The sequence below is a fragment of the Mus caroli genome, chromosome X (assembly GCF_900094665.2).
Source record: "Mus caroli chromosome X, CAROLI_EIJ_v1.1, whole genome shotgun sequence".
NCBI lineage: Eukaryota > Metazoa > Chordata > Mammalia > Rodentia > Muridae > Mus > Mus caroli.
In genome coordinates this window covers 11,616,853-11,634,202 of record NC_034589.1, presented here as the reverse complement: position 1 = coordinate 11,634,202, position 17,350 = coordinate 11,616,853, and the positions used below count along the sequence as shown (strand labels likewise).

The following is a 17,350-nucleotide window of genomic DNA, read 5'->3' as shown; positions in this document are numbered from 1 at the left end:
CTGTGGAAATCATGCAGGACAGAAAATATATACATGTATACTGAATTTAAACACAGTAACAACATTGTAGGACTGTATGATTCATATAAAAACAATTGCTCAAACACTTACCATACATAAACAAAATAAACACGAACTACTATGTGAGAAGTTAACCTAAGCAGCTAGTATTATTACCTGAGTGGAGTTAGATAGTTGGTTTTTCCACGGCTCCTCTGTGCTGCTGGTCAGGTTTGTGCGGTTATGAGGTAGAGTGGGTGCGTTTCGCTGCAGGTAAGGCACGTTTCCATTACTTCCACTTCCTGTTACATGATTATTGCCTATCAAAACAGTGTCTGTACTTCCCAGTGTTCTTGATGTGCTACAGGGAACATGGCCTGCAGAAAAGGGTCCATTGGCCAAAGTCTGCCTAGGACAGGCAGTGTGGACTCCAGGCTGAGAGACACTAGGCATTCTGGTCAGAGGAAGCTGTGGCTGCTGGCCAGAAACTGAGTTTGTAGGCAGTGATGAGTCAACTGTTGGCCCATTAAGAATTCCAGTAGGCCGTACCTGTGTAACTCCTGTTTGTCTCATCTGCAGGGAACAAATGAAGAGTAAATAAATTCAATGTGTGTAGTCCACAGAGGAGAGAATCAGCATATCAGCATGTAAAGATGAATAATCATGGATCTCTGATCTGATGCCAACTTCAAAAACAAGAAACTATTTATTAATATGGCAAGCTACCTACGAAAAGCAGAAATAAATTTCACGTTAAGGAAACATCTAGTTACTAATTACCACAAGAAAAAAAAAAGCAGCTGAAACTTATGAAAAATTCTGGAATTCATAGTTCTTCAAGAAACCTCAAACTCTTAATTCTAAGGTGGGTCTAGTGGGGAAGGACTGCTATCCCAGCTACTTAGGAAGCTGAGACAAAAGGTTCTCAATTTCCAAGATCAACTCAGGGAACTTAAGAGTTCCCTTATGTGTGTGAAGGAGGGAGTGAAGGTAGGAAGGAAGGGAGCAGGGAAGTGAGGGAGGAAGGAGGAGGAGATGAAGGGGGGAAAGGGAAATTAGAGATTAGTGGTGGTGGTAGTAGGCTCCTGTAGCATGAATAAGGCCCTGTGTTCAACCTTAAATGCCCCATCCACCAACAAATAAAATAAAAATAAATAAAACCAGAAAATTTGTAATATGACAAATCCTCTAAACTAAAGATGAGTATAAAACCTTACCTAGGTTTAGTATAGAATTACTAAGTACTAAAAAATATATATGAAATACCATGGAATTAAATAGCAAAATAGTATTTAAAATTAAATAGCTATGCTTTTCTTAAAAACTCCTAGTATTTTAGAAAGTATAGATCACAAAGTTCTACCAAATATAAATAGACATGAGTATGAGTGAATTCTACAATGATGCTACAGTCAATAAAAGTACACAAAACTGTATCAAATTGTAGAGGGAAAATGTTATACACACTTGGTGTTGCTGCATTAAGACAAACTGACTTTCCAGCTGTTCCAGCATTAGTTTCTGTGCTGGATTTAAATTATTTCTATTTGCTCGGAGCTGTTCCAAGTGCTGGGGGAGAAAGGGAGAATATAATTAAAGACAGATCTAAAAAGAAGCTAACAAATCTGTTAAATCTTTATCTGAATAATTAGAAAACTCAAAACCACTATTAAGGTTTAACACTGCTGATCAACAATAACCTAATTCAATCTAAGTCATTTTATAGTTTAAGAAACTAAAATAAGAACACTAAGCATTCATCTCAACATAGTTTATTTTACTGTGATCTTTGAGAGAGATGAGCATGAAGTTTTACTAATACAATAATTTTTGGTGTTTAGGTAGAAAGCTCTTTAAGCTTAAAAGACATGATAAATATGCTCCAAAAAGCATTGTCTGAAACAGGAAAAGTCTGAAGACACTGTCTAAAACTAGTGATCAACTTAAGCAAGTTTAAGTTAAGTATACTATCTATATAAAGAAATATGATTTTTTTTTAATCTAACAAGTAGACTGTTTATATATTGACCTAAAAAGGATGGTAAAGAACATTAAAAGTTTACAGTAGACCCCCTTATGTAAAGGAGGCACCTTTTAAGATCCCCTAGTGAATTTCAAAAACCATAGAAGAACTAAACCCACAATTTAACGCCATTCCAGTCCTAACACCACTACATACAGAAGCCATAGCCAGTACGGTATTAGGTGTGACAGTAAAACTAGTATAAAATTCTCTTTATTTACAACTTGAGGTAAGAGAGTAATCCTTATCATAGATCTTAGCAAACTTAGTATATGATATTTTGTGCGTTTTTAAAAGAACTTTTTACATGTTATGTTCTCTTAGAGGAAGCAATGTGTGGCTTCTCTTTGATATACGACAATTGTTAGAATCATTATTTTTGTGGTTTGTGGTCATTATTAAAATAAGAATCATGATACTGAAACAGTTGTTTTGACAATGAGAGGGCTACTAAGTGATTAAGCATCACTTAGCATATAACAGCCTGAATACATTGAACAATGAGATGACTGATGTCTCCGGTGGGATAGAATGGGATTCCACTATGCCAGCAGAACCTTATAATTTAGAAGTTACTGTTTTTGGTCTGAAATTTCATTTAATATTTCTGGACCATGAATGACTATACTTAAGTGAAATTACTTAAGTGAAATACTTGAGTGAATATACAACACAGCTCTGCTAAGACAGGTAAGAAGCAAGTAAAGCCAGAAAACTGTCAGGAGACATCAGTGAATTAAGAGCAGAAGCTGAAAGAAGGCTTTATCCTATATAATCTATATTTATACTTTATGCATCTACATGAATAATTTGTTCTAAAATCAAAGGAGAAACAAGTGGGGAAAAAAAAGTCTGAATTATCTTCATTATAATGTACACACATCATATACCAAGTTTCCTTCCATTTAACTTTAACTAAAACTTCTTAAAAAATAATTTACATACCTGTAATTTCTGTGGTGTCAAACACCATGAATGAGTTTGTTGTTCTACTGGAGGTGGTGCATTGCCACCACTCCAATTATCAGAAGTATTCTGAGGAAAATTGATAAAAAGAAACATTAAAGAATATTTGGTTAAGACAAAATAGTTAACATTAACTAATGACTAATGAAGTCTAAATGACTATGATTTGGAGTAATTATATATAATGTTTATTATTACTTTCTTTAAAAATTTACATATACATTAAACTTAATATTCATAATTTAAAAAATGTTGATTCTTTAAAAAGCCACCCCAAAAAGCCCACCCCTAAACTATGGCCCAAACTGCTAGCCTATATACCATACTGTCCACTAGATTCCATATTAAATATATTTTAATGTTGCTCAAAAGTGATGATGAAGTGTGCTGATACCTGCTGGGAAATGGATAAAATGATTTGATGAATGCAAGGTTATTTCTACCTTATTTAATATGATTCTAAGAGTTTGGGATGGGAAAACTCAAACCTTACTCTTCTGATGTCCACAGATTTAAAGTAAAGGACGGGAAATGTTGAAACTGCACAATTACAGGGCAGTTGGAACTTCTTTTTTTGACTGGGATTTTCTATTTCTCTAGGACATATACCTTTGTTGGACTAGATGTTCTTTTCCTCTTGGCAGGACTGGACAGGTCATCTACTTGGCTAGGAGGAATCATGTGTAGTGGCAAGGACTGCTGTGAAATTGGTGTTTGACTGAGGCCTAATACAGGTTCAGTATTTGGATGATGAGGTTTACATGCCTAAGAATCACAGAAGGAAGACAAAAATAGGGTGCTATATATTCTTAATTCATTCCTTCAAATTATAAAAGTTACAAGCTGCATACTTTTCATTTTCAACATCATGTGGACATCTCCAATTGCAATTATTGAAAGTCAAAAATCAATGAGTCATCATCAATGGAGGAATGTGTACCTTCCTTTGAAAATCTTCTTTAAAAAAATTAAATAAACCACTGCAGCATTATTTTAAGAAATGTTGCAAAAACATGAAAATGCACAAAGGTTCTAAGTTGGTACCCCCAAATTTATTCCCATATCAGAGGGAATTTTATTTTGATCTAGATTCCCTTAGCACTTAAATGAAAAGGCTATTATTAATTAAGCCTTCTATGCTTACTTAAAATAAGCTTGACTACTACAGATTGAAAAGAACCCTTAAAGCTGGGCACTTGCAGAACATAACCCAACTTCTCACCTGCTGTGCTGTGTTCATGGCACCCTGCCTGGAGGTAAGCTCTGCGGGGATTGGTAGGCTCCATGCCTCCTCAATACTAGGAAGTAATTTAGTTTTATTCTGTAGACTACCTTGTGGAAGGTTACACAACTGAGCCTAGGAAAAATTATGTAAAAAGCAAATTTAACACAAGCCTACTTGAGTAAGAGCAAGTCCACTAAATCTTCCTAAAGGCTATAGCTTATTGTTTTTAAAAGAAAATAGGTTCTAAATTTGGGGCTTTAGAAAGATAATAAGTATAAAGAGGGTAACCAGAATATAAACCTTTGTGAGAATCAAAACATAGCTAAGCTGCCTCCAGGGTTCTCATTAGCTGTCTTCTCGTGAAACTTCAAGCAAAAGTGAAAGACAGTGTTTGTGTTCTTTTCCTTACAATGCTATGACAACTTAAGCATGTAGAGAGTACACTGAAAAAAACTTAGGCAAATTAATATGCATCAATGTGCAAAAGAGCATTTTAAACAAGATTGCTTATCTCACTTAAAATAAAAAGTAAAATAATACTACAAGCTATGGTATATTTACAAAATATAGAAACATATTATAGACATCCAGATATAACTAGACAAATTTTCCAGCCAACCTATTCCTGCCTGAGTGTTCTAGGGAAATATGTGGCTTTTAAAAAAATTGGTATTTAAAACTTTTACCTGTAAATACTTAATTCGTGCTGCAAGTCCAGAGGTATTACTACAATTTTTGCTTCTAGTTGCATTTAAATAGCATTTAATAGCATCCTGAGGCTGGTTGCAGGATTCATAGAGAGTGCCTAGATCCATCCAGGCTGCAGCATGACCATGGTCCAATTGTACAGCACAAATATAAGCTTGCAAAGCATCCATAGGCTGATTTTGCTGTTGATAGAGCACACTGAAAAGATAAATTAAGAAAAATAAGTGAGCTAAAAACTGGTTAGTTTTATAGCATGATTTTCATTACAATGTATTTTATGTGATGCAGTCATCTTTGCACACCAATATCATTAATTTTAGACAGTCTTACCCTATTGAACACCATGTATCTGCACTTGCTTCTGATTTATCAATAGATTGCCTGTAAGATATAAAGGCATCCTGAACTTTCCCAATACTTGAATAGCACCTAAGAGGGAGAGGGAAGGGGGGGGGTAAGAAAATTCCATCAATACCAAAACAAATTACATTTGCTTAAAAAGGGTTATGTATCAAAGCAAATTTTTAAAAAATGTTAATATATCTAGGCACATGTGTGCATATGCGCAAGGAAATTACAATACCCACAATAACTAGCAATTCAAAACTGTACTATAATCTTTCTTAGAGGTGCTAAAGTATACTGCATTGATAAAGTCTATTAAAATAAGTATAGGCCATTTCACTTCGATATTATAATACTAAGAGTTGGACATAGCCCATGAATGCTCTGCTTTTACATCTTGACATCTAGTTTTTCATAGTCAGAATATAGTGTTCAAAAACCCAAAATTACATGTTTTTAAGTAAGAACTAATAAATTTTTTTTCCTGAAATAACAGGGGGCAAACATTATTTAATTTATAAAGATGCTAATGTAATGGTTTGTCTCTGAGCATCACAAACAGTATAGTATGTATTATTTTATGACTATAGTATTATTTTATGAGATTCAGGTTTTAATGCCCGCCATGTTCTTAAAGACTATGTACCTAATACAAACATCATTGAAATAACTAAGACAGAAATTATATGTTTTGTGCTAAAAGAAAACAGGACCATAAGTTTTGCCTTGAAGGAGCTTATAATATAATTATTTTCCTTTGTCTTTTGTACCCCTAACCAGGGTCTTGCTTTGTAGCCCTGGATGGTCTAGAACTCAGAGGTCTACCTGACCCTGCGTCCTGAGTGTTAAAATTAAAGGTATACTCTAACACACCTAAGGAATTTTCAATAGACATGAGGATTGAAGGTACTGTAAATATCGCAATGCCATATCAAATGGCTAATAGACAGTTTGAGACTGCAATTCACTCAGAATTAGAGAAAGGTAAAAAGATGAGGTAAGGATAGCTTTCCAACAAACTTATATTTGTCTTATTATTTGCTTATGTTTGGGAGATTCCTGGTTTAGAGTAACCAACAAAAACAAAAAAAATCTGAAAATCTTTATTTGTTCAGAAACTATTTTTATCCCCAGTTATTCTTTGAAATTTCACTAATATATACTTTACAAGTGTTACTGACACAGAAAATGAGGGGAAATATTCAAATATATTTGAACAGTATGGACAAATCCTAATGTATTTCTTTAAAATATATATACATATGTACACGTGTGTGCAACATAATCATACACATCGGCACTCACATACTTTAAGATCCCACCCCCACCACAAAACTTTGAAATCAGTTTCCATAACAATGAGAATGGCTGTGATAAAAGCACAAGAATATTCACCTGCCAACAATGTATAGTGCAGATTGAAAATAAAGTTATGCACAGAAAAAAAAAAACGGGTTATATTCACTGGTTTGGAATGGGTCAAAGCTGAGATGAAAGGAATGGAAGCAGAAAAAGCAAAAGAAAAAGGGAGCGAAACAAAATCCAAAAGAGTAGCCCAGACTTCAAGATTGTCTGAGAGTAAATAAAGGGAGAAGGGAGAAGCTAGAACTTAACAGCAGTAGTAAAGTATTTGGTTACGATATATTAGGCTAGGACCCCTCTCCTCAAAAAAAGAGGATGGTTTTATGAAGCTGATTTGGAGTATATGAGTAAGAGGTAAGGCTATTAGGGAAACATCAAAATTTAAAATAGCTCTATAGAAATCTACCTTTGAAATTTATCTATATGAAAAAAAAGCTGAAAGAACATAGCACATCTATTAGAGAGCAGTAGAAAACAGGCCTAAGGAATTACTATCATAGATAAGACAGAATCAGATAATTTTACTGACAAAGCAGAGAAGCAAGTTTCAAATACTACCTACAAAAACTGTTATACTGAAAAAGAATTTGTGGCAAGAGGTCAGTAAATAAGATCAAATTGGAATGAAAGCAAAGGATAAAGATAGGAAAACAAACTTTAAAGTATTTTCTATTCATAAGCATTTCTCATGTTAAAAGCAGAGCATTACATGGTAGTGACTATGAGAAAGCATCAAAACTTTAAAACACACCTAGAATACTATGATAGATGAAGAATAATTACTGTCTAAAATGATCATCTTCAACCATAAAACAAGTTAGATTGTGATAATTATTCCTTGTTTGAGAAGTCAGAAAAGTTTAATGTCTAACTGCAAAAGTTTAAGATATCTCAGTGATTCGGAATACAGAATTAGTTCACTGAGGGAAAGAAAAAAATATGAAATACTGCTTAATGAAGCTGGAAAAAAAAATCACTGCATTTTAAAACAGTAATTCTAGATATGATTCATTATAAACTAATCGTATAAAACTAGAATTCAAGGGAAATTTAAGAAAATAAGCTTTGAAGCAGGAATGTATACAACAGATCATCTATTTTGCAGTCAAGTAATTGTTATAAAGGGCTGGCTGTCCTGTATATTCGAAGACTCTTTTTTGTTTTTAAATATTTTTTTAGCAGAATCCCTAATTTCCACCCATGAGGTACCAGCAGCATTCTGTAACATTTTCCCTTGTCTCCCAAGAATCATTAATTTAGTGCAACCCCCTTATAAAAGATAGCACACACTGGAATCATAAAACATAGGAGATACCAAGCTGGTACTGAACTATAAGCTTGAAGATGCCATGCTATTGGAGGAGAAAAGCAATTATTATCAACTCCACACAGCTGTGAACGTTGCAAGCTAGAATAACAACCGGCCTGTAAAGATATGCCCATTGGTGTAACAGTGGCATGAATATATTGGGAATAACCAACCACTTTCTAATTATAGACTTAAGCTACAGCATGGAACTCATACCCAGCACCACTATTGTGGCCAAGAACCTGTGACTAGACAGGCTATATATAGTCCTAGGAAAGAACCTATTACTATTACTCTACTAAATGGACATAGTATTAAACTGATTCTTTGATTTTGTTTGTTTGTTTGTTTTTTGTTTTTCAAGACAGGGTTTCTCTGTATAGCCCTGGCTGTCCTGGAACTCACTTTGTAGACCAGGCTGGCCTCGAACTCAGAAATCTGCCTGCCTCTGCCTCCCAAGTGCTGGGATTAAGGTGTGCGCCACCACTGCCCAGCTTTAAACTGATTCTTAATAGCTTATTGTTATAACTATAGACATCTCACCTCTCAACCTTCATTAGAGAAGCTTCTATTTACAGTAGATGATGATTAACAGAGACCCTCAAGTGGTCAAAGACTAAGAGAATGAAAATACCCAGTCCTAAATGGGGCATTTATGCTATACCTTCCGTTTTCAGAGCTCAGGAATCACTGACGGTAGGGTGTTTGTGAAGAGTGTAAAATCAGCAGAATTGGGGATGACTGGGTAAGTAAAGGGGGTAGGGGGATCGTGAGGAGTTGAGAGAGGGTAAATATGATCAAAACACCCTGTAAAATTTCCTTCTCAAAGTAAAAATGAGGAAAAAGTACAGGAGAAAATTGAAGCATCAAAAGGGTGATTATGTGTGTGTTTCTGTGTGTGTGTGTGTGTGTGTGTGTGTATGTATGTATGTATGTCATCCACAATTCTACAAAACCTAACTAAGGCCTTACTTAAATTTGAGTGTTTTGGTGCCTAGTATAATGAGTTTTCCACTATATGGTGAACGGCAAAATGGATTAGGACAATTTATCAAATACATATATAGAGTATATCAAATAACTCCTGAACAAAATTCTGACAATGTCTCTCTCCAGACAGTTCAACAATAACTTACTCACTTTCTTAAAAAATAGAAGATTTCAAGTTAAAGTGTGACTTGAGGTCTACTATTAATCAAATGCTAGAAATTACACGAGGAAGAGCATATAAGTAATTCGCTGAAAAAAGTAATATCTTTTTTCAAAAAATAGTAAAGGATCTTTTAAAGAAACTAATAGCAATTCAGGTTCATGAAACTAGAAAATGTTCTCTTAAGGTAAGGTTATGAGAAAACTACTGCACTTAAAATTTATTTTTATCATTTGCCATTCAGGAATCTTTATTATAATCTATTAAGAAAAAAAAATACTGTTCAAAGTAAAAATGTAAAGTAACATTTGAGGTTGAAATTAAATCTCCTAACTATTATGACTATAAATAACAAAATATAATTATCTGGTTAAGTCTCACCTTCCAAGGAAATACCAGGACTGGCCAGAATTTGGATCTGCTTCCAAGGACTTCTGGAGATACTGAATAGCATAACTTTCCTTGGTGGCCTTATCTCCCAGGAGATCCACAGTGTGATGCATCCAACCTTTAAAACATTAATATACATTATAAGAATTCTATTTTTAAGAACACGAAGCAAAAATTTAATAAAAATAACCTTCTCATTAATGTATTATTGATATATTTGAGAATATACATTTTGGTATTTTAGAATTATTAATTCTTATAATAAAGTTTTTTCATAGGAAGGTAATATTAAATAGATGAACAATGTGTCAGAGAAATTAAAGTGTTTAAAAACAATTACTTAACATGTAGTGGATTACAAATACTAGATAACTCCAAAAATCTACCACTAACCAAACATATCCACTTTAAATGTACATATAATTGATCAAAATTATAAGTAACAAGACTATATTGGCTATTAGCAGTCATGTTCTTATACAAAGAAGATAGAAACATCATACATACTGTTTCACATAAAATATAAGTGCAAAGAATTTCCAAGACATTCTATTAACTCAATTTTTATTTTCAAGGAATAAATAATGATAGTTCAGTTAACATACAGACACAATCCCATCTCCTTAGATAAACATATTCACACTGTATGTAAAATATAGACTAGAATACTGAACTTTGAAAAATAGAACTAAGACCTATTCAAATGTTAAAAGTAATAAACTTTTCTAAGAACATGAATATGGAGGTGGCTCATTAGTTAAGAACACTGGGCTGTGAGTTTGTTTGGTTTTGAGAAAATCTACCTTCAATCCCCAGTACCACATGGTGGTTTACAATCTTCTGAATCTCCAATTCCAGGAGATATAATGCTTACTACTATTTAAAATTGTTTGGTTTGTGGAGGCTTGGGTGTCCTAAACTAGAATGGCCTTAAACTCAGAGATCTATCTGCTACTGCCTCCTGAATGCTGCAATTAAAGACAACTCTTCTGGCCTTGGAGGGCACTAGATATGCTCTTGGCACACCAACATAAATGCAAGCAAAACAACCATGTAATTGGAAAAAAACAAAGCAAAACAAGTTAGTAGTTAATGAAGCAAAAAATATTAAGAACAATAACACATCATGAAATATTGTATTCTAAATCTTTGAAATGGATAAGATCTATTTGGTTAAGTTTGCCAGTAGATCATGTTTCAATTGCAAATCTCTCCAATGTATAAAACTTTGTTTTATACTTTTCCTTCTTTGTACACAGTCTACATTAAGACACTTGGCTTTTGACATTTGGTATATACCCAAGGAATTCAGGTACCAAGTTTTACCAAAATTAAAAACAACGACAAAAAAAAAAAAAAAAAAAAAAAAAAAAAAAAAAAAAAAAAAAAATCAAACTACACTTCCCACCTCCTCCTATTACTAGTAAGAACAAGATTGGCTGGGGAGGGGGGCGGTGTGGGGAAAGACATGTCTCACCAGTCAAAAGTGTTTGTTGTACAAACCTGAATACATAAATTCAATCCCTGAGAGAAAACAAGAATGAATGCCTGAAAGGTGTAGGTGACTTTTTGTTAGCCACAGGTCTGTCACAGCATCTGTGTGACTGCAAGTGCATAGTGTCCCCTACCCCCATAAGTTGTTTTTTTGTGTGTGTGTGTTTTTTTGAAACCAAGATCTAAAGAAATGGCCTCTAATAGGAACTGGTCCAGAAATACAAAGCAAGTTGCTATGAAGCAGACACAATTACACAAAGTCATGAGTTTACTTTTATATTCTGAAATTTAACAAAACACTGTGGAAAGTCAGGTGATTGATGAACCAGACAAAATAAAACCACAATATTCCAATCTATTTCTTAAAAATATGTGTGTATGTGTGTGTTTATTAGATAGATAGTAATTAGATTGGTAGATAGGAAAAATATACATATATTCTTCTATGAAGCTAAAAATGCACGGGAAAACATTTATATGCATGCATTAGTTGAGAGGCAAATAACTTTGAAAGCATCACACATGTTTTTCCAAGTTAAAACGCAAAAACTTTTTCACTATACTAGCAATATGTTTAAATTTAATGATAAAAATTCACATTACTCAAACACTGTAGTTCACTAAAGGCATTTTGATACTCTTGTAATTCTTAAAAATACAGACAATTCAAATAAAATTCTAATAGACAAAATTAACATATAAAAACAAAGGTTTATATGAAAGTATGGTGGTATGAATGAGGCATTAGAATACTTGGTTCCCAGTTTGTGACACTGGAGGAAGTATTTCTCTTGAGTGGGCTTTGAGGTTTCAAAAGCTCCCTGTGTCTGTCTGCTGCTCCTCTTCTACTTTCTGGCTCCTCTTTATGGTTGGAGAAGTGTGCTTTCAGTTGTTCCTGTCAAGCGCCTGCCTACTGCCATGTTGTGATATATTCTTACCCATGTAGAGCCAAAATCCCAAAACAAATCCTTCTTTTTATAAGTTGCCTTGGTCGTGGTGTTTTATCATAGCAAAGAACAAGTAACAAGACAGCAGGTAATGTCATTATTTATATATAGTCAATCACAATAAATGGAACTTTAACTTCAAAATTACATTAAACAACTATTATAAAAATACATATATACAATGTTAGTTTAAAACTGACAACTAATTTTCCCAGACTGAAACCAAAACAAATGAAAGAAATCAAATACAAAATATAGGGGGGAAAAGATTCAATAATTAAGTAACAAAATTAAATATTGAAGGGTTTCTTGGCTCTCTTTTCAAGATAGTAATCAGAAAACCTAAATGGTTACATAGCTTCACATTTAACACTAAATAGCACTGTGTGCTTATAAAACCTATAGTGTGCTAGAGTTTGAGTAATTTTAAGACAAATATTTTAGTGATTAATACTGATGAAGCCGTGAAAGGAAGCTCATAAACCACTAATTGACTGTAGGCAAATTAGTTAATTTCACTGGACATAAATTACAAATGAACCTCGTACAAAGGAATTCTCATGCTTTCTCACCCAATGGTTAAGAAGAATTTTCAGAATTTAAAAGGACAAGAATTAGAATATAGAGACTAAGATGGGAAATACTTAGCAGAGGGTTCAGATTATTTTTTACCAACTATGAAAAATATACAGAAGGACACATAAGACATCATTTTATTACATACCTAATTGTTGTAAAACAGTTGCTTTTACTTGTGCAGAAAGGTTTTCTGTCTGCAAAAGTTGCTCATAAGCTTCTTTTGCAGAATGATACTTCCTCTAAAGAGCAAAAAAAGAAATTTAGAGAAAAAGAAAACAAATACAAAAATCATTACAATATTAAGAATTATATAATATTTATTATGCTTTGATACACTAAAAAAACAAAAAACTAACTTAAAGTAAGAAAGTGCTGATTCTATTACTGATGTTTCTTTTTAACACCAGACAGGTTCAAATTTCCAATGTAAGTAATACTAGTAATAACACCCACGATAACAATCTATCATTAAAATATGACCTTTTAATTATTTGCCAACTCCCAATAGCTAAAATCATCTCAACTCATTTAATAATGTAAATCACCTCAATTTTAATATTAATAACAGCAGAGTACTCTCCATCCAAGAGTATAGTCTGCCTGCTTAGCAAGTGCCCAAGAAACTTAATAATATAAAACACCCCAAAAACACTATAATAAAAATCACAGATTAAAAAGTAAAATCCCTTCGAGGCCAGCCTGGTCTACAAAGTGAGTTCCAGGACAGCCAGGGCTATACAGAGAAACCCTGTCTCGAAAAAACAAACAAACAAACAAAAAAGAACAACAAAAAGTAAAATCCTGTTATATACATAATCTTTCCAGAATATGAAAGATCACAAAATATTTATAACATCTATAAATTTAAATTTATTAAGACTGCCATAATTATAGTATTCAATGCTTACAGTATTTTCAAATTCCATAGGCAAATTTTGTCTGCAAAGTTTTAACATGACCAAAAGCTATTATCACAAAAGTAATAAGGTTTAATACACCTTCAAAGTCAAAAAGTGGAAAGCTTGCAAACACTGCCTTTAAATTACATTTCATAGAACAATAGGTTGCAGTGGCTTTTATTCTTCTTACTACTACTATTTAACTGTCTGAATCAAATAAACCATAAAACCCTGTAGGGACAAATACAAAACTGGCTATATGAGCCACAGGGGCAAATCATGTACCCTATTATCTGACATCTACAAATTAAATATAAAAGGTAATGTCTAATCCATCTATTGACTCATTCTAAGCATCAAATGAAATATACATCAGGAGGGATCATTTTAGACAACTGCACATTAAGATTATCAGTACTTATTAACTGAACTTCTGTTCATGAACTCAACTAAATTCTAAGACATTAATCTTATCTAGTCTACAAAAATTAAATATGCAATAGTTAAGTAGGATAAGGGCTCACATACTCAACCTAATTCCTTCAACCAAAAAGATATTGTTGATCATCTAACACATACTGGAAATGGTTGGGGCTACAAAGTAGCAAGAAGACCAAAGACAGAAACAGAAAATATACCATGTTGTATATAGATAGTATATTTTGGAGAAAAATGTTCAAATGCTTAGAATACTAGAAGACTGAGCAGAAAATTCAGAGAGTGCTTACAAAGACTTTGCTAAGTCACTTTAAGATGACTGGTTGTAACCTAAGGTAATGGAGACAAGGAACTATTTTAACTAATATAATCAGATTTATATCGAAGAAAGACAATACGCTGTGAAAAATGTTATTATACACTCAAAAACAAGAAATATAAAAACAGTGACATGCTTAGAAATGTTTGCATCATATCAAGAAACACAAAGTTGGTTTTTGCCTCATATCATGTAGAAAACAATGATAACTTCATTAAAGGTTTAGTAATAAGAAAGAAATACAAACAAAAAAATGCAAGGGAGTTCTTCCTTGAACATAGCAAACCAGCCCCAATCACAAGTGAGAATAGACAGTTGACAAAACAACTATAATCCTTGCTTGAGGATGCTAAGGTGGAAGGATAGTAAGCTGAAGGCAACCCACACTGGATTGTGAGATCCTTCTCAAAACAATCACAATAAATAAAAGTTTGGAGAGATGGCTAAGTGCCTATTGCTCTTGAAGAGGACTATGGATCTATTCTCTGCGCCATATCAGGTGGATCACAACTTCCCATAAATCCAAGGGCACCTGCAAACATGTGTACACAAACTCATGCAGACACACACACACACACACACACACACACACACACACGATGACTGATAAAAAAATCATTTAAAAACAATATATTATAATTAGCATCTACAAGAGATTAAAGCATTCACCACCACAAAAGAAATAGTAAATGCAATTACTAGAAATACCAAATCAAGTTTATAAGCAAGTTATAAGTGATTCTTCTCTAGATATAAAGTTTCTTGTCTATCAACTGATTGAGCAATATTCTGACTAAATGAGTATATGTATGTAACAATAGCCAAAATTGTATGAAATTTCCTGCATATACTTAATTTCATTAGTGCATGATTGTAAGTGAATACTGTATATTTCTTTTTCACTTGGGTAAATTAAAACACTCACCTGGGTTTCATATAAGTGGGCAATGTGAAACTGAACTATAAAGAATGATAGAAAACAAAAACAAGTCACTAATAGTACAGCAAGGTTTAGGACAAATTAGGCAAGAATAACATTACAGAATGTAAGCATGACTTATATTACATAGATTTAAGTAATAGGAGAACTTTCACTTGCTTTTCATAAAAAATATACAGTCACACTAAAGAACAAATAGGATAATAAACCATATTAGTCACTGTTAATTATCAAACAAAATGTGTAATTAATTATTAATGTTAAAAGATATGGCAAATGAGTATATACTTTATATAAAGTTTAAAATGACAACATTAAGTAAGTAGGGAAATCTTACAAAATTTTACATTTCAAAATGAAGTTAAGTTGAATGTGTATTAAAGTCAATATCTAACAGAAAACATACTAAAACAAGAGCTATTAGATTTATATTTTTATGTTTATGTATTATATTATGCGTTACATTAATATTAATAAAACGAATATTTTGGATTTTACTGCTCCTCCTTACTGATATTCTACCACCCATGTATGAAAGCAAACCAAGAATAAAAACTGGTGTGTGTCTCGCTGTCTTTTTCCTTCTCTGTCCCTCTATCTTTCCCCTCCATCTTTCCCTTCCGTTTTCTCTTTAAAAAAATTTTTTTTGGTGTTTTATTATCTCTCTACTTCGAATTCGATTTTATAAATTGATTTCAAGCACTCTCAAAGCCTCTCAAAATTACATAAATATAACTTGTGTATATTTGTTAAAAAAAAAAAATAAACCACAAGGTCCAAAGCTATAACCAAGTTTTAAGAGAGACTTGTTATCAATGTAGATTTTTGAAATGATCACTCTGACAGCATGGGACAAGGTTTGGAAGGCTACCATTTTATTCCTTTCTATGGGTGATTCTTCATGCTTATTCTCTCTAGCTGAACACCAGAGTAACAACATCACACAAGGTAAGGAAGCATATAATGAATTCTAAAATAACATACTAATTCAAAAATATTACGCTATGTTAAACATCACATAAGTGAAAATTAAAATATCTTTAGAATATAAAAAACCCAAAAACAATAATTAAAGTTTTAAGTTATAGAGAAGATATTTAAGGGCCTTTACCTACTCCTCTCTGCCTAATACAGTGCAGTTCTTACAGAGTATTCCAGTTGTATTATTTCCTTGTTATGTGAGAGACAGACTATTATAGCAAGAAGACATGGAGCCTTCTAAAATACTAAAACTTCTTGCCAATAACATTTTTCTATACTATTGTGTGATTGTAATTGGAAAATCAAAACAAAATATTAACTACTTGATGCTCTATTGCTACTCTATAAGTTTCTTCTAGGCAATCTTATGGACTAATGAAAAGGATCTCATTATTCCAAGAATTACTAAGTCCAATGTTGCCCTTTATATTTTATATATATATATATATATATATATTAAAAAAAAAACATACAGTTAAGTTCTTTAAGGTCCTCTTTAAAATGAGCAAAACAAATAAAAAAATTCCACCACCAAATTACATTTGAGATAAACTAATATTGCCACAAAAGGACATGAGACTAAGTTTCTTCAGAATTAGCAAAATTAATACCAGGAGACTATTATATTACATAACAAAATGTCTCAATCACCATGATCTTGTTTTTCAAATTATAAAATTATTAAATACTGCTAGAAACATTTTTCCTACAGAAATGGTTGTCAAAGCTCACTTTACCTTAGACTTCTTTGGGGGGAGCACAACGCTCTACCACAGAGCTACAATTGCAGTTTCCCCATGCTGTTAATCCATGTCATATTGAAAGTTCTGCAACTTTTCACTAATCAATCTAAAATTTTCCTTAGGCATTTCAATACAACAAAACTACTTGTCAATAACATTTTTCTATACTGCTGTCTAAGTCAGAATGACAGAGTAGCTGGGTACTGAATCTGTACCCTTTAGCCCAACATTTTATGCTTCAACTTTTGTATTCAGGTTAATACAACAATATTTTTCAACTGTTCTCTTTCAACTTTTCCCGTAAGAAGGAAAGAAGAGGGAAGAGGAAGGAAGAATAGGAAATAGAACAAACTAATGGAAAAGAATACCCAAACAATTTATAGCAAAATGGTTACTTCCTGACACACAATATCTACTGAACACCTTGAAATTTTCATGTTAGTCAGTTTCTCTTATTTGATTTTTCAAGAACTATTTTTTTTAAAAAATTGATAAATTCTAAAAAGCACTCTTCAATTATCAAATTGGTTAC

The 17,350-nt window shown here is 32.8% G+C and overlaps 1 protein-coding gene across 9 annotated transcripts in view; it reads right to left on the bottom strand.

Annotated features, from left to right (window-relative positions):
• The window catches only part of Kdm6a (lysine demethylase 6A), a 103,971-nt gene that overhangs the window by 28,704 nt on the left and 57,917 nt on the right, over positions 1–17,350 (bottom strand). For 2 of the 9 annotated variants that reach the window (XM_029473489.1, XM_021153677.2), the window contains exons 8-17: positions 15,080–15,114; positions 12,644–12,737; positions 9,470–9,596; positions 5,253–5,351; positions 4,901–5,120; positions 4,212–4,346; positions 3,599–3,754; positions 2,969–3,058; positions 1,468–1,569; positions 178–573 (exon numbers count right to left, since the gene is read on the bottom strand). In XM_029473489.1, the coding sequence (XP_029329349.1) occupies positions 178–573; positions 1,468–1,569; positions 2,969–3,058; positions 3,599–3,754; positions 4,212–4,346; positions 4,901–5,120; positions 5,253–5,351; positions 9,470–9,596; positions 12,644–12,737; positions 15,080–15,114 (1,454 nt within the window). The remainder of the gene's footprint in view (positions 1–177; positions 574–1,467; positions 1,570–2,968; positions 3,059–3,598; positions 3,755–4,211; positions 4,347–4,900; positions 5,121–5,252; positions 5,352–9,469; positions 9,597–12,643; positions 12,738–15,079; positions 15,115–17,350) is intronic. The other 7 variants (XM_021153679.2, XM_021153681.2, XM_029473491.1 and 4 more) reach the window with 4 other exon arrangements.